Source organism: Neolamprologus brichardi, chromosome 6, assembly GCF_056152115.1.
Source record: "Neolamprologus brichardi isolate AB-2024 chromosome 6, ASM5615211v1, whole genome shotgun sequence".
NCBI lineage: Eukaryota > Metazoa > Chordata > Actinopteri > Cichliformes > Cichlidae > Neolamprologus > Neolamprologus brichardi.
In genome coordinates this window covers 20520178-20543945 of record NC_142109.1, presented here as the reverse complement: position 1 = coordinate 20543945, position 23768 = coordinate 20520178, and the positions used below count along the sequence as shown (strand labels likewise).

General features: G+C 39.8%; 1 protein-coding gene across 5 annotated transcripts in view; it reads left to right on the top strand.

The window, feature by feature from the left end:
- grin2bb (glutamate receptor, ionotropic, N-methyl D-aspartate 2B, genome duplicate b) overlaps positions 1–23768 on the top strand; it is a 136019-nt gene that overhangs the window by 74521 nt on the left and 37730 nt on the right. For all 5 annotated transcript variants that reach the window (XM_006787358.3, XM_006787356.3, XM_006787355.3 and 2 more), the window contains 3 exons: positions 690–833; positions 3077–3347; positions 6800–6992. In XM_006787358.3, coding sequence (XP_006787421.2) covers positions 690–833; positions 3077–3347; positions 6800–6992 — 608 coding nt within the window. The remainder of the gene's footprint in view (positions 1–689; positions 834–3076; positions 3348–6799; positions 6993–23768) is intronic.

Sequence of the window (23768 nt, the reverse complement as noted above, 5' to 3'; positions counted from 1 at the left end):
ACAGGCTGTGTTTCTGCTTAACTCTCAGATCTCTATTCTAGTCACCCTTCAACAGAAGGCCTCATTGTGGACAGACTAAAAAAGGCTGCTGACACGATGCTGTTCTCATTACAGCAGCTCTGCCACGTCTCCTCGGAGGGAGGACGTTTGTAAATAATCCATCGTAACTTCTTTCTCCTGACAAGTTGTTTGGTGGTTTTACATGACTGACCTTCCCTTAACTGCTTCGTGACTCCTGGAGCAAGAAAAGAGCTTTCTTTTTTTTTCCTTGCAGAAAAATGTTTTGACTCCTGCTGCAAAGTTGCTACCCTGCAATAAATATCATTGAACCAGGTGGCCATCTTAATCGTGCACTCAGTAGCATAGTAAATGGGATGAGGCTTTCTGATTATGAATGTCACCTTGTCTGTGTTAGAATATTCATAAATATCTTTAAGATATCAAAAGGGTTTGCATCACATGCGCTCTGTGACTGAGCCACAGAGTATTGGTGCATATTCTGTGGTGCAGTCAGACAGCATTAAAGGAGGATGGTAAACTCTGAGCTACAGACAAGACTATATTTGTTTCTCTGGCTTGCAGGAGCTGGATACGCTCCATAATCATCTGTGCCCTACCTTCCAGTTCTCTCTCATGCTGTATGACTCATGACCTTATTTGCTGATTGGCTCTGTGTATCTCGTTTCCAGGACGACCACTCCATGTTTTTCCAGTTTGGTCCATCCATCGAGCAGCAGGCCTCCGTCATTTTGAACATTATGGAGGAGTATGACTGGTACATCTTTTCCATAGTCACCACGTATTACCCTGGTTACCAGGACTTTGTCAACAAGGTAAATAAATACAAAAAACAGACGCTTTCAATTATACTGCATCATGAATTTGTTATTATGTAGCCAATGTGTTAGACAGACTGTACCATGACCTAAAAAATGAGTCTTTGTCAGATATTTGCTTTAATAATGCACCAAAAGGCACCGACAATGTGCAGAAAAAAGATGGATGTAGCTACCATTAAGTGACATCACTCACTGGTTTTGACTTGTGCATTTTGAAGCTTCCGCAATTTGTCTTGTTGGTTTTATTTAGTCACACCTTTATGAAGGTGTGGTTTGCTAAGTTATTGCCTCACAGCAATGAGGTCCCAAGTTCGACTCCACCACCTTTCTGTGTTGGGTTTGCATGTTCTTTCCATGTCTGCGTGGGTTCTCTTCAGGTGTGAATGTGAGTGCGATGGTTGCACATCTGTCTCTGTTGGCCCTGCGTCAGATTAACGAGACAAGATTTCAGAAACAAATGGATAGGGTCACAATAGCTACATCCATCATTTATAGAGAGGCTATGTGGAGCTCCTTGGACTTGACCTGGCAGTCAGACGAACCACACTCCTAACTTCAGGGTTGAATCAAATTTAAATGAATGAAGTATGAAAAAATATAATAAAACAAAATTCCCTGATTGGTCAGTAAAAATCTAGTGATTGCTTTGGTTGTTAACAAATCAGTCACCCATAGTGTGCATGGAAAACACTGACTTGTTCGCAAACACTACTCTTCGTGCAGTAGTGAACTTGTGGAAAGTGCAACATAAACTAGAACTGGAGACATTTCAAAGTAAAATTCAGCTGCAATGCTGAAACAAAAACACATTTACGTAAAAGTAAATTTTTGTATGCCTTATCTGCCTTTATCCAAAATATACAACTACTTGATAATAAGTTGAAATCAGAAATATAAGGAGGAGTATTATCTGCAAAGATAAATGTATTCCTGTGATAAGAACTGGTTTATAATGGTCGCCACGTTTTTCAACCTTAGATTCATCCAACAGATATGTTTCACACTGGGTATTATTACTTTTGTCTTTTGGCTACCTAATATAAGAAGCCTGAGATTAATGTACTTCCTTTAATAAGATACATTCTCCTTTTAGTCTCCTTTTTTTAAAATAATTTTTGTTTTTTTTTTAAAGACAATGAGCAGTTGGGAAGGTGGTCCTATTTCTGAGAACATGATTGCCACAAATTCAAGTTTCAAAAAATGATACGATTTGGAGTTCGGAGTGTGAAGAACGTGGGTTGCTAGTTCTATTTTCTGATTGCTTCAATGGTAAAAAGCAGACAGGCCTTTTGAATTTTGCTGCTCGGTGGTTTCAGCCTTCTTATCTGAAGACCAAGAACGCACTCTTTAAAGAGGATTGTGTGAGATCCTGAATCACTTTGAACATCACACACACATCTGAGCAGAATAAAAACTTTATTGAAGCCAAGCTAATCATATTTTGTAATAACAATTCAGCAACGACAATGTCTTTCCTTTGAACAAAGTTAAAGAAACAATCTGTTTCTTAAAAAAAAAAACATATAGAGGGTATTTGGAGTCTGGTACTTCTCTGAGGAGTCGTATTATCTTTATAACATAAACTCTCTGTGTTTGGAAAATAAGAAAAAAAGCCCAAAGAAAAAACTGATTGTATTTCTATAGTCACTTTGTATGAGCATCATAAATCTCGTTGTGCTCTCCTCTCTCAAGCAAATTTTAAAAATGCTTTGAAGACCCAAATTTTCTTCCTTAATTACAAAACAAAGTTAATGCTGTGATGAGAAGTTGCCTATTTTTAATCTCGTACAACTCAGTTTGAAATGATTCCCTTGAGGAACAGCTATGTTCAAAAGCTACAATACTTACTGCATCCAAGTGCCATATACTGTTTCAGTTAGAGATCTATAAATACAGATTTGGAGACAAACTAAATAACAACTGTCTTCCTGCGTTGCTCATTTATCTGTTTACAGGTGAGCACGGAAAAATAAAACCAGCACCATCTCCTAGAGAATTTTCTTTCTGTGTGTGAAGATATAGCTGTAATATCTGGGAAAAAGATTACCTAATCTTTTTTTTACCTAATCGACCATGGCTTCCTCCTCCCAGGAGATGTGTAGAAACTAACTGTTTGGCAGTCTCGAGGTTGGAGGAGGAGACATCTCAGTCAGTTTTGTTCCAGTATATCTCCTTCACAACTACACTGCATGTGTGCAACCCACGCGTCTTCAAACAATCTCCTGCTTTCTCTCCAGGTCCGCAGCACCATCGAGAACAGCTTTGTAGGCTGGGAGCTAGAAGAAGTCCTCCTACTGGATATGTCCGTGGATGATGGCGACCTCAAGATTCAGAACCAGCTAAAGAAACTGCAGAGCCCTGTCATTCTGCTCTACTGCACAAAGGAAGAGGCTACCACTATTTTTGAAGTGGCTCATTCTGTGGGCCTCACAGGTTACGGCTTCACCTGGATTGTGCCCTCGCTTGTGGCTGGTGATGCAGACCACGTTCCCTCAGTCTTCCCCACAGGTACACCCAGACACCAGAGCAGAAGAAAGTTCTGTCAAGATTTTAAATTTTAGGTTTATGTGTCATATGGTTGAAATGGACCTATTAGATTGATTTGCAGCAACATAATTTTATTCCTGAATGCTGATCGAGCCACTTTTGAAAAGATTTTGTGTGATTCATAGATAAAAACCTTTTTTTTTTCATATTGTGCCTTGATTTATCCTCTTTAAGAAGCAAGCTGTTTCACCTGTTCATCTTTCTTCTGATTGGCTGCCCCCTCATGTTACTGACATGACCAAATGAAAAATATCCCATCTCTTTGGCACCATGCACATGCTGCAGTAGAAAGAGTCTGAAAAACTCGAGCAGTCTGAAGCCTAAGCTCTCAGCTCACATGGATTATTTGCACTTGACCTCGTTATTTGAAACTTTGGCCATGTTTAATATGAGCATTTCCAACATGAGCAAGGGAAAGCATAATACTTCAGTTTCAAGGTGTATTTTAATGCAGCCAATTAAAAATAGAATGTATTTATTTTAGTATCACACAGGATATTTATCACGATGCTTTAACCTGAGTGAACGATCCACCTCATTCTCTCTCTTCTTGTATTATTAGTAGATTTCTACTGTTTAGAGTTTCGTTTCTAGAGTTAGTTAAGTCAGGAGGACACCTGTGATGAAGCGGGGCTGAACTTTTCATTCTTTATGTTTCCTAAACTTCCAGATTAACACATGTTAAACAGATTTAATTTCTCTGTGTTTATTCTCTATGAATTCTGATCAGTTTTTCAAGAAACTGTTGAGCAATAATCCGTTCCGCGTTGTCGGCACGGGCCAAAGAAATGTTGCCAACATCTCTGAGGGGGAGGTTCTGAGTGACTGAGCTGCCAGGTCGCATCCCCAGGCGTATGTGGCAGCGCTGAGTGGGGGGTTTTACGCTCACAGTCGACAGGTTTGCTGGGCAAGGATTTAGTATTTATGCATCAGAGTGTATTCAATGAACTACATTTTTCACATATACTTTGGAAATAATGGAAAGGCTTGATTGTGTCATAGCTCGTGCGTAGTATTCTGTCATGTTGGCAAAGTGAGGGCTCTGAATTCAGAGTGGAAACACCAGAATGCAGTTCAAAAGCTTTATTGAAAATACAGTAAGTAATGCACCGAAACATGGAGCTGGGTCTGAGCAGAGATAAGCGGCCAGAAGTTCTGTGAAGGGGAGGAGAAGATTATCTGAGAAGGAGAAGAGCTGCATAGGTATGATTGTGGAGGGAGTAATGGAAACAGTTTTACTCGCGAGCTTCTGGTCCAGAAAGGAGGTTTTCTGATGGAAGTAGGGTTTTGCGAATCCTTCCAATGCAGGGTGTGACTGAGCAGTAGCCGGGGCTGGAGACAACGCTGACCTCCAGGAAACGTCAGATGGGAAACAAAGATAGGAATTTAAACGAGGAGTGAGTTAACTAGAAGAGATGGAGCAACAGTATCGATTTACTCGGAAAACAGGTTCCTGATTTCCAACAAGGAGAGTCTGATTACACTGCAGAAATCTATCTGTCTAACCAAGTCTTACTATCTTATATCCAGCCAAAAAGTCTTTTAGATTTTGTTTTGAGAGTGATATGTTAAGCATGAGCACAGGGAATAGGATTATTAATCTCGTTTTGAGAATATGTCTTTTACTTCTTATTTAGTATATAAATTCTAAAAGTAGTTGTTTGAGATGACATTTCCAGCTAGAAATCTTGTTTCAAGACCTCTTAGTAACATTTCACACACTTATACACCACTTGATTATAGTCTGGATCTTCTCAAATTAGTTTTTTTAAAATATATTTAGATAGCCAGTTTTTGCAGTGTACCACCACAGAGGTTAAGACAGTGTGGTGAAGATCTGCTGCCAGATAAATCTGCTGCCTTCAAAAACTGCTGAGTTGATTGCATTTAATCTGAGAAGTGGAAAGGACTGACTAGACGACAATACCCCAACTAAAGGTGGCACGCACCACTTTGCCTGAAATTCGAGGACGTGTTAGAAAAGAAAAGACAAAGGATAACCCGGCCTGCCCCTTCCCATGACACTCTTAATTGTGGTGTCTTTGGACGGCTATTCCTGTGCTGCATCATATTTTATACTGGCCATTCATCGTTTTATTCTGCCTCACTACCTGTCAATGTTCATAAAAATTTCTTTGTTCCTTTAAACCAGATCAATGAGGTCTGAAGTGTATTGTTAAGGCTCCACTGCAGTCTCATAATATCTTGTCTGTCCTGTGAGAGGACTCTCTCCTGAGCTTTGTATAAATGTAATGTGCTTTGAATTTACACAGTCTACTACACACTGAAGGACTGTAGTCTCGGTTTTTGCATTACCATTTACCAAGCTGACATCAAGATGCTGAAATGTCTGCAATGTTGCTTTATTCTGTGGTAGGTTCTTATAAGACTTTGTAACAAAATGTGGGCACAATTGACAGATGGGCCTGTTTGCATATATGCAAATGTTCTCCTGCTGTATTTGCACCACACCAGTGGCAGTCAGTGATTAGGTACACGCTGATTTTTGTGAACTGAGTTCATAATGTGCTTGGAAATTAATTTTATCGTGTGTTATCGTTTTGCATCCACTGATTTTTCATGAATAAGTGATAAATCATGACTAAACACACATTAGTTTTATATTGTAGCTATTGTTTTACTAATAAGCTGAAGTCTGGCCCCGTTGTTGCCAAAATTCCCAGTGATGGTTTCAAAGTATTTCTCCAGGGATTCAGGTCCTTTTTGCAGTGGCTCTCCCTAGAGCCCTTCCACTCACTGAGCATGTTTAAAGCCATTTATTTCAACTACAGTTAATTTATTATCGTATTTCCATTTGCCTGAGCAGGTGAAAAATCTAATTTTAACATATGTTTGAAACCAGCATGAACACCATTTTTAGGCTGGCTGAAAATTGTGTTTTGGCTTTTCTCTTTTTTCCCAATAGATTTACAGCCCAGGTTTCAAATGACACACATAATCCTAACCAGCCATGAAAAAGGACCTGAAAACGCAGTTGTTTCTGTGTGCAAGAAATAGATGTTGACGTGTGATAGCCAGCGGTTTCTCATGCTTGGAAAACCAAGCATAACAAAGTGAGCTCAGGAGTGACCGTAGTCTCAACTGATGCTCATATTTAGCTGTTTCTTTTTTGTTCTTTTTTTTTACCTTTTCAATATTGTTTTCAACATTTTAGACATTCCTTCTGAGTTTTGTATCCCTTTTGTCTCTTTTTTTTCACCTTCTCTAAAATGCTTTTATTTTTGTATATCTTGCACCCTCTGGCTAATTTTCACAGCACTCTGCTCGCCTGTTTTTCTCATACTACTGTCTCTCTGTCTTCCTTTCATCTTTCTTTTTTCCCTCTCTCTTTCCATACATCCCTTTCTCTCACCTCATTTCTCTCTCCTTTGCTCTCTCACTATCTCTCCCAGGGATTATCTCAGTGTCATATGACGAATGGGACTACAACATCGAGGCCAGGGTACGCGATGCAGTGGCTGTCATTGCTACGGCAACCTCTACCATGATACTGGATCGAGGGCCACACACCATGCAGAAGTCAAGCTGCCTTGGGACACCTGACAAGAAGAGCTCAAACACCGGACACTCCAAGGAAATACTGAAGTGAGTTGGCTGGAATGGATGATGTGCATACATGGTGAAATGTGTAAAGAAATCAAACCCCTCAACTCTGAATGTCCCGGTCTAATGAACCAGACCTGCAATGCAATACTGTGCTTACCTTGCAAAGCGGCGTGTTTCTTGAGAACCTATAATCTTCATCACAAGAGAATCCAGGCAGTCAGCTTCCTGTGCGGGACGTTTGTTGCCTAAAAACACATGAGCTACATTGTTTACTACACTTACTGCTTTCCTAGCTCCTAAAGCTTCTCAGATTGTGGCTCGTTTTTCTTTGTGGCCTGTGTTCATTGATCTTGTTATTTGAAGTTAGCCTGTGGTAGAGGGTGATAGAGGATACCTCCAACCACCTGCCAAGGACAACTTCCCAATAAAGCATGTTGGGTTAGCATTTTCTGTGTGGCTGTAATAAAAGTGTTTGCTGGTGTTTATCCAAAGATAAGTGTCTTTCAGTAGCAGCTACTTTATGTGGAGAGGTTTAATGTTTTCAAGGTTAATTTTTAAGATTTTTACATGGAGCTTGCAATAATCGTTTTCTTGGTTTTACTCATTTTTGATATTATTTGGACATTTTGATGGACTGATTAGCAGAGACAGACAGGAGTCTTCATGGATGATCATATTCACAGACTACATTGTGACCTGCAGTAAGAGTAAGGAGCAGGTGAAAGAGAGTCTGGAGAGGTGGCAGTATGCTCTGGAGAGAAGACGAATGAATGTTAGCATAAGCAAGATTCCCACTGTCCATGACTTCTATTGGAAGCCATGGACAGTGCACAGGAGAGGTGATGTAGAGAGTGCAGGTAGGGTGGGATGAGTGACGATGAGTGTCAGGTGTGCCAGAAGGATGGTAGCAAGAGTGAAAGGAAAGGTTGCTATTTACCTGCTATGGTAAATAGTTTGGAGAACGAGCTGCTAACAAAAAACACAGGAGGCCACGCTGAAGCCTGCAGAGTTGAAGATGTTAAGATATTCATTGGATATGATTACAACAGAGGGACATATCAGGTTGAGCAGTTTGGAGACAAAGTTAGAGAAGTAAGGTTGAGATGATTTGGACATGTGCAGAGGAGGGTTAGTGGATATGCTGGCCAAATGAAGTTGAACATGGAGCTGCCAGGCAGCAGGAAATGAGAAAGACCACAGAGGAGGTTCATGGATGTAATGAAGCACACCATGCAGAGAGCTGATGTGACAGAGGGAGATGCTAGGGATAGGGTGAGATGGAGGCAGGTGATCCACTGTGTCATGTGAGAACAAAGAGGCTGACAGGTGAGCAGGTGGTACAGCAGTAGCTAGGTGGGGTAGGACACAAATCAGTGGGTTAGGACGCTGCCAGTTGCCCCTTGAGACAAACTGGTTTGCTTTTCCATCATATTTTTTAGCACCGGTTGTCTTGAAAGCTTTAAGAAATACGTGCATATCAAGACAACAACAGAGGCAGAAGCTGGGTGGAAAACAAGAGGAGACAAATATGAAAAATCAACAACTTGTTTTATCTTGTTATTGCTCCACAATCACTCTCCTTTTCATTACACCTGCCATGCAGTCACATGAATGTAGTGTACAAGTGGAACATCTATTTTCTTTTTCCACTTTTGGTTTTCCGTTATTGTTTGGTTTGGTTAAGAAAAAAACAAATTTGGCTGCGTTTGGGAGTATAAGACATTTAGCTTCTATCTGTCATTCTCATAAATCCAGCACTGAGTGGTTCCAATCAGTATATACACTGTACATGAAGAGTCTTGAGTGAAAACCAGCAGCACAATCAACATATATTGGTGTTCAGACATTGTTTTAATACGAGCACCATCCAGTAAAGATAATCTCCCTTACTGAAAAAAAAAAACAATAAGCTTCTTTCACCTAATTTTATAAAGCTTAAAATTTATATTTGTGTAGCCAATGGACATGGTGTGTTACAAGAAAATGCCTTAAGAAGTAAATATGTTTTTAAATTAATTATATCAAAGCCAAAGCAGCCATCTGGTTTTTGGTTGCCGGAGCAAAAACTACTATTACAAATTTAGAAAATGTGCGACCCCACACATGAAATACAACGTGGGCACAAAAAAAATACGCACAGACATTGAACAAAGCAGTGACGTTTCCTTCGGGAGAGCCAGAATTTGTTTTACTGGCCAATAAAAACTTCAAAAAGATGAACAGAAACATTAACTCCCTTCTTATCTTTATCTTAACTCACAGTCATCTTTAAAGAAAAACATCCTTCTCGCCCCCCTCTCCTTCTTCCTCTGAACTTCCTTGTTTTGCTTTTTTGGCACATTACAGAACAAGACGGAGCATTGGTATTCAATAATTAATCCCCATTTAACTTCATGGGGCATGCTTTTAGTGTTCACATTGATCACAGATTCCACAGCTAATTGAATGCTCGGGGACAGCCGGATTAATGGAAAAAAAGAGATCCATAGAACAACAGTGGGGTTATCACTCGCACACAGAAACACGCATGTAAACACAGATGTGTTGGTATAGCGTGACATTTAAGTGCTCTTTAGGGCTTATTTTAATAAAAACTAATAACTCCTGAGGACATCTCCTCTAATAAAAGCGGTGCTTTAGCCTTACAAAACTACTCACCTGTCTGCCTCTCTCTCTCTCTCCTTCTCTGTTTTTTTATTTGTTTTTTTTTTCACTGTCAGTTTGAATTTCAGGATTGCGAAGAAACAGGGAGATATTAGGCAACCTCCCTTGCCACTACTGCATTAATCTCCAGGCTGAGGTTGATGTATTACTGCAAATTTGGGTCTTGTCTTTACCCTTGTTTCTGGGGGGGTTTTTGGGTTGTTGTTTTTTTTTAAATGTGGAGCACTTATGCGTGCCATCGAGGTTTAAGCCACCAACAGGACAGAGATAACAATAGCGCCACGGCCATGAATATTTCAGTTCCCAAAGGACGCTATCAGACCCAGGGTTAGCTCTCAATCATTCTTCGGGCACACACCTGGGATGTTGCTGTGATCTGTTTGTGTGGGTGTGTGCTGCATGTGTGTTGATACTGTGTGTTTTCCAGCCATCCGTTCCATTTTTCCCCGTTTGACTGAGTGAAGCTAAAGAATTTGGACCACTGGATCCTGATGGTGACTCCAGGGGCTAGCAGGGGTCTAGAACACACATACTTAAACAAGCGCGCACACACACACACACACACGCACACACACACTGCATATGCATAATTCCAACTCTTCCATTCACTCATCCCAAGAGACAAAAGCAATAATAAGGCCATATGTCTCTATGAACTCCTATATAGCTACAGGCCACAGTGGGCTGCATGCATGCTGGATTAGCATGGCATCCTGTCAGCGCTGATGGACGGAGATGGGAGATCCCGGTGAGTCACGCTCACAAACTTGTTTAGGGGCTGCTTGACCTCACACACACACAGGCTGCAGTTACTCCAACACGGAAACCTAGACAAATAAGCAAATGCACGCACAAGCGCACAGAGCTCTAGAGGCCATCCATTGTTTCCTGCCTGACAGAGAGGACAGGAACACTGGGGTAATGAGAAAATGTGCTCCAAGTGGTTTCTGGATGAGGCGCTAAGGGGCTTATTTGTGTGTGCAGAGAAAGTGATGTTCTTTATTGTTTGTTGGTGTGTGTGTGTGTGTGTGTGTGTGTGTGTGTGTGTGTGTGTGTGTGTGAGGGCTGGCATTCAAAATTCTCTCAAATCCCTGTGCTGTTACAAATTCCTCACCGGTAGATATGATGTAAGACATGATAAATATTTTGTAGTGAGTGTGCTTTTATGCAGTCTGACAAGACATTTTTCTTCACGGCTGTGGGCTCGCTGCATGCCATTCTTTTGAGCATTCAGTAAAATTCAGCCCAAAAAAGTCACTGCTGCTTTCTGTGCACGCAAGGCAAGCGTGCTCCTCTCGTTTTCGTTTACCTTTAAAGTATTTTTTCCTTCCTGTTTTTTGTCCTGCAGCGGGAGAGCACCATTATTACATTTCTTAATATGCACAATAAAAGTGTCTGTCTAATAAATCTGTGTTTATTAGATGGCGAACAAGCCATTGCATTGTGCTTCTGGGAATCCTCGCCACTGAAGAGGGCTAGAGTTATAGACTGTAAATAAAGATGGTTCCCACCATGAGGTCAAGCTGGGTGCATTTTTTGCCAACATCATACTGATGTTTTAATGTACTTGGTGGGCAGTTCTGACTGACAGACTGAGTCTGAGGAACTGGACTTCTTTTTTGTAACATACAGACTGTATGTAAAAGATGGGGCTTCATAGAATAGAATAGAATAGAATAATCCTTTAATTGTCCCACAAGGGGGAAATTTGGTTGTAACAGCAGCCAAAAAGACAAATATACAAACAAACAGTACACAGGACACGGAACAGAAACATACACAATTTTTTTCTTACATATTTACGTTAAGAACAATGGTTACTATAAACAGACAGTACTGTACTTATTAAATAAAATAAAAATAATTACAGGTAAGAGGCAAACCAGGTTGTAGTGAGAATTGGTTAATTAACTAACTTATTAACTAACTTATTGCAGTACCAGTACCTTATAGCGTACCAGTTTACACATCTGTCTAACATATAAACTTCCACAGTTTGAGACCTGGTGGAAATGCAAATCCACAAGAGGGTTTGATCTGGTGTAAAAAATCTGCCTGACTGTGACCCTTTGTGAAAAAGGAAACAACTGAAAGAAGTTTACATTTAACATTAAAGGTAAATGTACCCTTTTTGGGCAATATCACACATGATAACCTGATTTGCAACATAAAAAATGGAAAAAGAGCCAAACAAGAAACATATAAATAAAATTCTTGTGATATCCTACAATAAAACTTGTGATCTGAAATTGTAGAATTCCAGGTATTCAGTGAGTCTCCTATAAAACGTTAAACCTGCTTCAAGTAACCCTCTGAAGTCTACAGGAATACAGTCATAAGCTAACTTGATATACAAACGGTTATATTATCAATGCTGTTTTTTTTAATATAACATGATGTTCATTTTAGTTCTGTTATGGCCCATCTACACTGAAAAAAAGGGATTGGCCAGCTCTTGGATTTATGTAAGCGTCTTGCGTATATTTAACACAATTGCCTCATGCTTTAAAGTGAAGTGTAACTATATAGTGTAGAAACTACATGATATACAGAGAGGGTAGATTAAATTGTTCACATCATGTTCGAGTGAAGTAAGTCAATAATATAGCAATGTTAAATCTCGTGACACTGCACAGGATTTCAGTCTCGCGTGCTTTGGATCATGGTTTGAGGAAGACATCCATCTCAGTCAAGTCGAGCAGCCGCCTCTACTTTCTTCAGTATACCGAAAAAAGTAAATTGGGTGGTTGTTACATTAAAAAAGTCTACCTTGTAATTTGAACACAAAAATTTCATGTTTCTATCTTGACTGTAATTAAATCATGTAGGATCTGTAAGAAATTCAACAACTTAATTTGTTCTTGTTGAGATGACATGATACAATCTAGTAAGAGTGGTTAGTTGCTGGACTCATGAAATTCACAAGATCGCACGAGATTTCAAACTGCAGGAAAATCACTGCAGTTAGAAGAAGCAGACAACTACACACACACCACGTGTGTGCTATCGCTATTTATTGTGGTTTAACCTGTTAAGGACAAAAACGTACAGAAAATTCTGCATCAAGCCTTGAAACCGCTTTCCTACTTTTGTTAAGCTTGGATTGATGCCATCGTGGTTAGTGCTGTTGCCTCACATTAAGAAGGTCCTGGGTTCAATTCCACAATCTGGCTGGTTTACAGTGTTTTTTCTCTGGGTATTCTGGTTTCCTCTGTATGACAGTTAACAGTCATACAGTTGTTAGAGTTAGGTTGATTCTAAATGACCCGTGAATGTGAGTGCCAATGGTTGTTTGTCTCTATGTGATAAACTGGTGAGCTGTCCAGGGTGAACCCTGTCTCTTAACCTATCACTTCAGGGTTATGCCCCAGCCCCCCTGCAACCAGGTAAAAGATAGGAACATGGTAGATGTTGTAGATCCATTCAATTTTTATGGTAACCAGACTCTAGACTTTGTTGAACATTATGTAATATGAAGGCAACATGTAGTATTTAAGTGACCAAGTAGTACTGGGGTAAAAGTTATTGAATAGTGTTGAAATAAAATGACAAAATTGTGAAGGATTAAAATATTCCAAGAGCTCAACTTACTTCATCTAAACATGTTTCAATCGCGTTTTATCAACACAAAATGCACAGGTTTATTGAATATGAAAAAGTTGCCTTGATTTAACTCAGTTGTTTAAGTTTCTGCCAAAGCAAAACAATTGTGTGCAACCAGTGTCCACTATTGAATTAAGTAAATCCAACATGGCCTTTTCTTAGTGTAGGGGTGGTCAGGCCATAACACAAGGAAAAGTCATCCTCGTCAGACCCAAAGCAGCACATCACACAACTGATAGTATTTCATAATGATTTATTCACAATAGAGTGATTCCTGAGGTTATTTGACACAAAAAGAAGAACTGATTACAACTTCAGGGTGGACCTAACGCGAAAACAACAAAAAAGGAGTCTACATCAGGGATTTAACAAACTTACCTACTGAACAGAATTAAACCAAAAGACAACAACTTACCTCCATAACTAAAAAAAACTGGAGAAAACTATAATGAAACAAAAAGGCAGTCCACCCCTACATACTCCAGTATAAAGCAACAGCACAGGCAAGTAACAAAAGGGTCTGCTAGTTTGGGTGCGCCGAGGATGAATCCACTGGTCATCCATGGCAGCATCATCAAATATGTTGTCTCCAGGAAATGAGCCAATCCGCATTCCCCATCCTCCAGAACCACCAATGATGGAAAGGCACCTGCACACTTAGATTTGCATACAACATTAGGACAGCAGTCGTAACAAGGCCCTATTAGAGTTCAAAAGGAGGTGGACTTGTTTTAGGGCATAACTGTCCCCATCCTTCTGTTTCTCATCACCAAGTAAAGAACTAAAAACATCTGTACGGTGTTAGTACAGGAGCTCAGTTTGAGGCTTTATAACTGGACCTCACTAACCAATGGGTGACATCGTGGTGGTTGCCATCTTTTATTTACAGTCTGTGAGTCTAACACACTTTAGTAGCAACGATGGGATGGGAAGGCCTGTTTGCCTTCTACAAAACACAGATTTATTATAGATGAAGCTTCCAGGTCTGAAAGAACCTCAGACCTGCATCGATCTTCTCTGGGTGCAAAATGAAGTCTGATTGTATAGAAGTCAGTAGAAAACAAGGCATCAGTTTCTGCACACCAGCACCTGAGCAAAGATGAATAGATGGATGAATTTAGGGCAGGCCTACCTTTTCTTGCTGTTGCTTTGTGCTGTATAAGCTTGACATGTTAATAGCTTATCAATCAAAAGCATCCCTCAATCATCACATCTGGTTTCAGTCCAGTAAGATGGCATCAGCTTATAAACTTATAAACCCGAAAACCTGTATCAAGTACATGTCTCAGTTACAAAATGTTGACTCAGAAAGTAATGTTTAAGCTTTCCACATCCCACCCCTCCTCCCTCTTTTGCCCATCTCATGCTAAAAACTGTTGATCCTAGTTTTCTATTTATAGCTACATTGAAAGGAGGGAGGATTTATGTGTTTCAGAGCTGAATCACTTATATTTGACATGAATTCAATTTCTATCCGCGCCCTGTTTATGGCTAATTGCTGTAAGGGAGATTTAAATGCCACAGAAATAACCAATCAATATTTCAGAAGGCCTTTTACTTATTGTATTGTTCGCTTACTGGACCAGCAAACAGTGGTTCACATCTGTAACGCTGCTCCCGGTGCTGCTGCTCCTGCTCACTTTGGGGACGATACAGCGTGTGAGAACTTAATGAAGACTGTTTATTTCTGCACCGCCATACTGATGTCAATATTTTAATTAAAGCGCTCCGATTGGAAGAAATGATTAACATAATTTATGTTAATCTCTTGATTATTTTCTAAATTGTTTTTTATTGCCTTTTTCCAGACGCCAAAGGGACTTCTTAAGCACATTTTTCCAACCGACCAATAAATCATTAAAGTAGAGAAAAACAGGAAATTATATCTTTATATAAAAGCAACAACTTAAAGTTTGTATTAATAGATGTTGCAGTACAATTTAATTTATAACAGGCGCTGTAAAATAAAAACCTAAATGTATGTTTTGGATATTTTTTCTTCTAATAATAGTTATTCTCTAGTATTATTCAACGATCCCCAGGAGAAAGCACTTGGTGACAGTGACAGTAGTTTCTTCCTTTAAACAAGAGGAAAGCTGCACAGATCACAAGAGACATGTGATTACTAAAATAAAACAGGAAGTAAAACACAGGGACAAGAGAAAGAATTACACTGGGGAGGCTATACTTAACTGAAATACAGAGAAAACGCAAACCAATGTTCAAGCTGTAAACAGAATAGTTCACAACATGTTCCCTTTTCAGTCATCTGTTCAGACGTAGCCTCAGAGCGATATCACAATATTTATCACGTAATGTCGTCATATTTCAGATAATTTTGTGCTAATTTTAAATATGATGAAAATTGAACATTTTATTGATGATTGTAGCTCAGAGGCAGCAGCGTTTATTAGCCCAAACAAAACTAATCCTTTTTTTCTAGCGAGCTGCTGCCACTGATGACAGACTACCTAATTCAAAGCAGAAATCTATCACAGTGCCAACAGCGGCATCATTTTAGTACAATGGTAGTGACTCAGCAATTCATACAGTGACACAGCAAATCAGGTCAAATGTAAGCACAAAAGTATCCCAGGTAGTGTTTTCTCTGGAAGTATAACATGACTGCTTAATACTTAACCTCTCTCTCAGATGTGCTTCGGTTTGTTGTCACTGAGTGCGTGCTATTTAGTGTAGGAAAAAGTCAGTAACACTTTTTTGACATTTTCATGTAAATATTAACCATTATTAAGGCACTGCCCCAGCTGTCTGTATTCTTTTTGCTTCAAACATTTAAATATGAGTTTAGCTTTGTACTCACCCCTTCTGCCTTTCTTGTCACCCCTACAGCCATCCAAATTTCACTGACATTTTCTGGTCTGTAGTTGAGCTCTGGTCAGTCAGTATGGCCCTTTAATTGGTTTTAAATGTAGATTATATTTAGTATTTTTTCTTATACTTACAACAAAAAGTTTTACTTGTGAGGAAAAACTGGAAGTTTCATTCTTTTTTTGTTTTGTTATATAAAATCTCAACATCTGGGCGACCTGATAACCATGTGCTTAGGACTTAACCGGGTGGATTTTTGCTTCTGCATTAGATGTACACCAACCCTAACCCTATAAAAAAACACTGACTAGTTTAAAAACTGAGAATAAGTTTCTCTAGGTTTCAGGTGTTTCAAACTAAAGTTTCATATTCTGATTACCAGGTTTACAGTTAAATGTTAACTATCGCGTTAGTGACTGATGATGAGATTTCAGGGGGTAGACTCCTGGCCAGTCTGAGCTTTTTTCCCACATCATTCCCTGCTACCTTTCCCAACATTCCCTGTCTGTCCAACAAATGTTAAATGAAAAAAAAAGCAACAAAGTGAAAATCTGCTATGTGGGGCTCGCTGTCAGAGAAGAATTCTTTAAACATTTCACTTAAATGGTGTTTTTCTCTGTGTGATGGTTAAACATCATTGTAAATTTATGAGAACGTGTTTTTGGGTGGACTTTAATGTATCCTCCAGCAGTATTTAATCTGGCTGTCAGGCTGAGCTAAGGTGTTCATTCAAACATGTTCAAATGCGAGCTGATAAAAAATTATGCCCTCTAGTTTCCTTCAGTTTAAGCTGCCTTTTGCTCAGCGTCTTCACCCACACACACAAGGCTAGCTCGCAATTTTCAGACACCTAATGATTTTGTTGCTTCTTCCAGTTTAAAATCGTAATCCTACCTTTTTTAAGGACGCTCAAAGAATAAAAAAGTATATGGAGATCACAAGGAGAAGAAAAAGAAAAGCAGCTGACACAAAAACAGGAAAGTTTGAGACACATGACTACATGACTATCACCAACACAGTAAATTGACAAGCTTGCGCTTTTCCCCGTGGTACTCAGGTTTGCTTTAGCTAGTTGCTACCGGGGTTATGGGATCATCTGAGGTATTTGGTCCTCTTATTGACAAATGTTAGAAATCTTCTTTATATCACCAACTGTCAAATTAGGTCTTTAGTTCTACAAATATGCTCTATTTGTAGAGGTTAACAAGGACTGATGAGTGTGTCCTTATTTACTAATTTTAAAATCAAATCAGCCACAGTAAAAAACAACAAATAAACCCCATAACTATGAAAGGTCATTGTCATCTTCTCTTTTGCCCTTGTTCACATTTTAAATGTAAGCGATCTCTGTGATACACGCTCCCTCTCTTCAGACTCCACAGGTAGCTGTCTGATGTCTCCTGCACATCAGGGGTCCTCGCGGGCCCGGATCACACGGAGCTCCTGTAGACTCTCTTATTAAAGGCTGCAGCTCAAAGAGATTCGGAGCCTTACATCTTTTCAGTGTGGAGTCCGGCAGCACTGTGTTTGTGTATTTAGCTTTCGGGGCTGTGCCACTTGAAAAACATGGCTCAATAAATAAGAAATAAAATCATTTGGGGGATTTGGAATTGTATGTTGGGCGGTTGCATGGTGGTACAGTGGTTGGCGCTTTTACCTCACTGCCAGAATTCTTTGGGTTTGACACAGATTTTCTTTGTGGTACTCTGCTTTTCAATCTGGAAACATGCACCTTGGCTGTAGGAGTAGAGGTTATCTGGTTACCTGGTTATCTGTATGCTCCACCTCTCGCCCAGTGACAGCTCGGATAGGCTCCAGCCCTCCCGTAACCCAGGATTGGATAAGCCTTTAAAATAATAAGGGGATCTTTTTTTTTGTTAAATTGTTAAATTTGTTAAATTTGATATTATTTAACTAAATCCCCTAAAATTAAAACGAACAGGGCAGAATAAAAATTTAGCATTTAGCAACGTGATGGCTCGATGGGCACAATGCCTCACAGCAAGATGCTGATCTTTGGATTTGTGAAACTCGTTTACAAGCAACGAAGCAGTTTATATTCAAATGACAGAAAATGTTTGATTATGATACATGCTGGAGATGTCATGCTGGTCATGTAACTCATGAGGAAGGGCTATTTCAAGCTAATGAAGTTGATTTGCAATCAGGCGAAACATGGAAATTATTCTCTGTATTCGTGTTCAAGACGCTTTTTTTAATAGGCTCAATTACACTTTGATTACCTCTGCAGACTCTCAGAGTGAGAACTATTAGGCTAATCTAAAACTTGTTAGGTCACACTGTGAACCTGCCACTGTTAAAGTTTACAAATACATAGCAGTTTTATATGTTTTTGCATTGTGACGGCTGACAATCTTTCGGTTGTAGTGTTGCTGTGTGCTAAACAGTATCTCGCTACAATCTGAGAAACCAGTGGCTTCTTATTCCTAAAGCAAAATCAGTCGAGAGCTAGTAGCTTTGAGAATCTAAATGAAAATCCTCATTTGCTCTCTACATGTACTGTTTACCAGCTTTTAGGACCAAAAGTCCTGTCCTTTGCCCACAAATTCAGCATATTCATACACAGATGTCTGTTTTTAGATTTTAACCTTGCTGTAACCAGAAAATATTTTGTCTTTTAATCGCAGCTTTTGCACCCATATCCCACCTGTTGCCACCTTGCTTAATTTGTTCTGAAGTGGACCTCGAGTGGCACGGCTCATCATTTCTACTCTGTATTTTTCATAATTCACGGTATTGTGAGGCTGTTCACTCTCTACTCGCTGTCACAGCTTCTATCTTGCAGAACTTGTAAAGTGTAGGACACATTTTATCAGTAACTTTTGAAAGGCAGGCCTCAGGAGTCATCCACAGCAACCTGATACAGTTTGTCCATGCGAGTGTGTGTGAGTACATGCATGCACACACTTCCTTGCACACACGCGCGCCAGAGATATATATTTTTACATCCCTGCATTGCAGCGACAGAGAATTTGTGACCTTGTTCTGCTTCACTCTGAGATTAAAAAAAAGAGAAATTCAAAAGGAGTCATGATATCAAATGGCTCAGAAACACATTTGAAGATATTTGGGGGATAGAAAAACACACACACACACACACAAATAGGGATTGTGTCCATGCCATTGATGATTCATTGTCTCTGTTGCTAAAAAATAAATTCCCCTCACAGCCAGTGATTAGATGGGGAACAGTTGGTGAGCGAGGCGCACAAAGCGCTGCATATGGCTGTGATGAAGCCGCGTGAGCTTCGGTTAGTGGCTCATCCCAGTAGTTTTTATGTTTTTATTTATTTATATATATATATATATTATATTCCTCCTCCAGAGGGGAGCTCTGACACGAAGAGGGATCAAACAGCACATAAAAGCTACATCAATAGTACAGGGCTACAAAATGATAAACAGAGCAGCCTCCTCTGCTGTAAATTCACAGCGTGCATCAGTCTTTGTAAAGGCACAGGTTAATGTACGGGAAGATGAATCCTATTGATGTGTGATTCGACGCGCTTCTCCGAGGTTAGATGGAGAGATTGATCTGAAACTGAAAGACAGCATGAGGGGAAGTCGGTAAACACTCAGGTTCAGACTAAAAAATACTCCTCTCTCTTCCTCTCCTTCAACCAGCCTCTCATCTGTGAGATTACTGTTCCCATGGCAACGCAGCTGATTGCACAGAAATTGCTGTGGTTGTGGGAGCCATGGCAACACATTGCATTAAATTATCCTGCCTCCTCATGTTGCAGTCTTACGTACGCATGCTTGCGTCACCCGCTTGTGACGACACGTCAAAGCCGTTTTGTCTGCAGTCAAAATAACACTGCTGAGCTACTGAGTATTACTGAGACTTAATATAGACAGATACACAGTTATTTTTATTGTCTACAATCTTATAGTGCTCGTCAAAAAACAAAAGCACAAGAGAAGAAAATATTGAACTGCTACAACTGGGAATTTGGCTAAATTTGACCTTAGCTTACTTTACCATAAAACATTTTTCTGCATCACATGTGATGCTGATTTGATGGTGAAGCAGCATCTTCACTGCTGTGAGCGAATAGGTTTTTTAAAGATTTGCAGAGAGTGTTTTGTAAAACTACAAATACTGGACTGTCAAATTCAGATTCTCTGCAACTTGTATTTTGTTTTCTTTGGCAAATGAATCAAAGTCATAGAGGTGGTGAGAGAGTCTTTAACCACATGTGAACAAAGACCTATAAAAAAAGATTACACAGGGGTCACCACAGGATCATCTGCCTTCATCTCACCCTATCCCTAACATTGTTTGTCACACCAACCCGCTACATGTCTTTCTTTCCTACATCCATGAATCTTCTCTGGGGTCTTCCTCTTTTCCTTCTGGCTGGCAGCTCCATCTTCAACATCCTTTCTCCAGTATATCCACTATCCTCTGCACAGGTCCACAACATCTTAACTTCGCTGCTCCAACCACTCAACTTCAGCTGTCCCTCTGATGTACTCATTTGTAATCTTGTCTATCCTGGTCACTTCCACTGAAAATCCTAACATCTTCAACTCTGTCTCCTATCTTTCTGTCAGTGCCCCCGTCTCCAAATCATACATCATAGCAGGTTTCACTACCATGTTGTAAATCTTCTCTTTTGCTCTTACATATAATTATTATATGTGCATTATTGATACAGTTTACATTTTTTGCCTTTACCATGTAAAAGCAACTATTTTTAAATAGGTGTTTTCACACCTGTAGTTCATTTACTATGGCCCTGATCAGCTGATGAGCTTGTACACTTGAAGTTTTCTTCAGTGTTTTGGGGAGAAAACACAGAAAAAAATTCACATGAACCATAATGCCTCACTAGAAACCATGTGAGAACAGTATGTAGTGGTACACAGATGTGTCTGGGGCAGGAACAGTGAATGCATATCAGTGTTACTCTACCACATGTCTGCTCAGAATGCAAAGCATGCTTAGCTATAAGAGCGCATTTAGCCCAGACGCCTGATAATTCACACCAAACCTTCTGGGTGCGGTTGTTTTGGTCCGCACCCGAGTGCAGATGCCATGTTCACATCTACGCACATGAACCAGGCACCGATATTAAAACGCCTTTAGTTATCAAACATTTATAGTTATCGAAGGTTCACTGTTGACTATTAATGCAAAAGAAAAAAAAACAGTTGTAAATATCAATCAAATAAACATTATGCTGTCTCTTTAGCAATTGCTTATGCTGGGAAACATGTATTTATGGAGGTTTTTTTGTTGGTTGTGGTTCCACAAACCATCCACATCCTCTCCTCCTCCTCTTTACCCCCCTCACAGCTCTTACACAGTCTTCCTTCTCTACTTCTCAGATTACAACCATCCATTATTGGTATGAACCTTTAACTCGCCTGTGCCGCCTGTGCACTCCTACAGGCTTATACGCATCATATCATTACCACTAAGCGATGATACCGGCGCTGTGGTTGTTTGGTTAACATTGTGCTTCACAAGTGCGCCGTGCACCGAGTGAAATGTGCTTAAGTGATTGAGAATGGGTTTTTGCAAAAATGGTGAAGGATATTTACAAGCAGTGTCTAACCAGGTGTAAATTTTTGAAGGCTTTTCCAGGAAAATGTCAGATTGGTGAGTTGGTGGAGGACGCTGAACAGGATTCATTGTTTTAGTCAAACTGTATTAGGAGGCTAATCCCATGTTACACGTGCATTACAGCACTTGTAGTGCGCAAGCCAGCCAGAACGCAGCAAATAGGCAATTCATGGAGGCTTGAGTCATATTATTGACTTGCTCCAAGCATGTAGCCTACTTAGAACGCTGCGTGCGCGCGTGTGTGTGTGAGGTTGGATATAAATATAGTTGAAGAGATCACAGATAGAAGTACCGAATGTTCTAGTGGGAGGTACTTGCGATAAAATCTTGGGCAAGTTTCAGGCCCATTGCTCATCTGTTGTCTGCAGTTTATTTATTTATTTATTTATTTTCTACTCACTTGTGAAAAGATGTATTGTCCTTCTTTTCACACTGTTGGCTTGCTTGGAGATAATGGTGGGTAAAATGTGTTTCATACATCCTTTTAAGCACACACACACGCTCACACACACTGAGCTCCTTACTCCTTGCATTCAGACAAGATATTTATTTCTCCGGTGGATTGTTTCAGAGGCAGAGCGTCTCCATGGTGATGGCAGCCCACAGATCAGGATGAGGAAGAGTGCGGGAAGGAGGCGGCAGAGAGAAAATAAGAGAGAGAGATGATTCCACCTTATCTGCCACTGCTGTGCACTTGTTGAAACACATACTGTATATGCTGATTATTATCCACACAGCACTTAACGCACTCTCTCCTCCTTTACCCACTCCTCCACCTTTCACTCTCGCTTTACCTGCTCCTACTCTGTTCTTCTTAACACTATAACTATGCTTCAAACTGGGTCACCTTCGTTGTGGTCCTGGTTGAGTTAAGAGACTGCATAAGATATCAAGATTGCTATTGCTGCCACAAATAATAATTATAATAACAATGAAAAGAATATTAATAATAATACAATTCTTATGGACATTTTTTATGTAGCACCAGATCACAACAATAATTGCCTCAAGGCTCTTTATATTGGAAGGTAAAAACCCTAGAATAGTGTGAGAAACCCCCAACAATCAGACGACCCACTTTGAGCATGCTCTTGGTGATGGTGGGAAGGAAAAACTCCCTTTTAGCAGGAAGAAACCTCTGGCATAACCAGGCTTGTGGGGGTGAGGGGAGGAAAACAAGACAAAAGACACGCTGGGGAAGAGAGCCAGAGATGAATAATAACTCATGAATAAATTCAATGAGATGTCTAAACACAAAGAGAGTGAAAATAAGTGAGTGAAGAAGAAAAACACTCAGTAGCCCAGGCCAATTACAGCATAATTAAGGGAGGATTCAAGAACACCTGATCCAGGCCTAACAATTTGCTTTTTAAAAAGGCAAATTAAAGAAAGGCTGAGGCTAATCGTAAACGTAGAGAGGGTTTCTGTCTCCTGAATCCAAACTGGGAGGTGGTTCCACAGAAAAAGGGCCTGGAAGCACACGTTCTTCTTTTATATATCATATGAACCACACATAAGGCCGCAGCGTGAGAGTGAAGTGCTTTGTTTGAGTGATACAGTACTATGAGGTCTTTCAGATAAGACAGGGCCTGATTATTCAAGATCTTGTATGTGAGAAAGATTTTAAATTAAATTTATTTAATTGATTTATTTATATACAGAAATAACAAAATGCCACATCTCACCCTCAGAACTAAGAAAGTAAAATCTTATTTTAAATCTATGACATAGACATTAAAATAAATAAAACATAAAGAATTTAATAAAGAAGAAGGGCAGCTGTGTTCAAAAGTATAATAGGAAACCAGTGGGTGTCAGATATTCAACTTCCTTCAATCTTTTATGTTTCTGAACGACATCCCAACAGATTTCAAAAACGACAAATGCAACGCTGCCAAGTAATTGGACTGAATATTTGACAGCACTGACTCACTGCCAACGTGAGCCATCTATGTGGCTGAAACGTTTTGGTTGCAATATTTCAACATTTAAAAAATATTTGATAAGAAGTGGTCCTTGATTTGAGTGCACCCTCACACCGGTTTTGGAATAAGGGTACAGCAGCATCCCGTGCGCTGTACTGATGCTGCTTGCATGTTGCATCGTAGCCCTTAAAGCTGCACCGA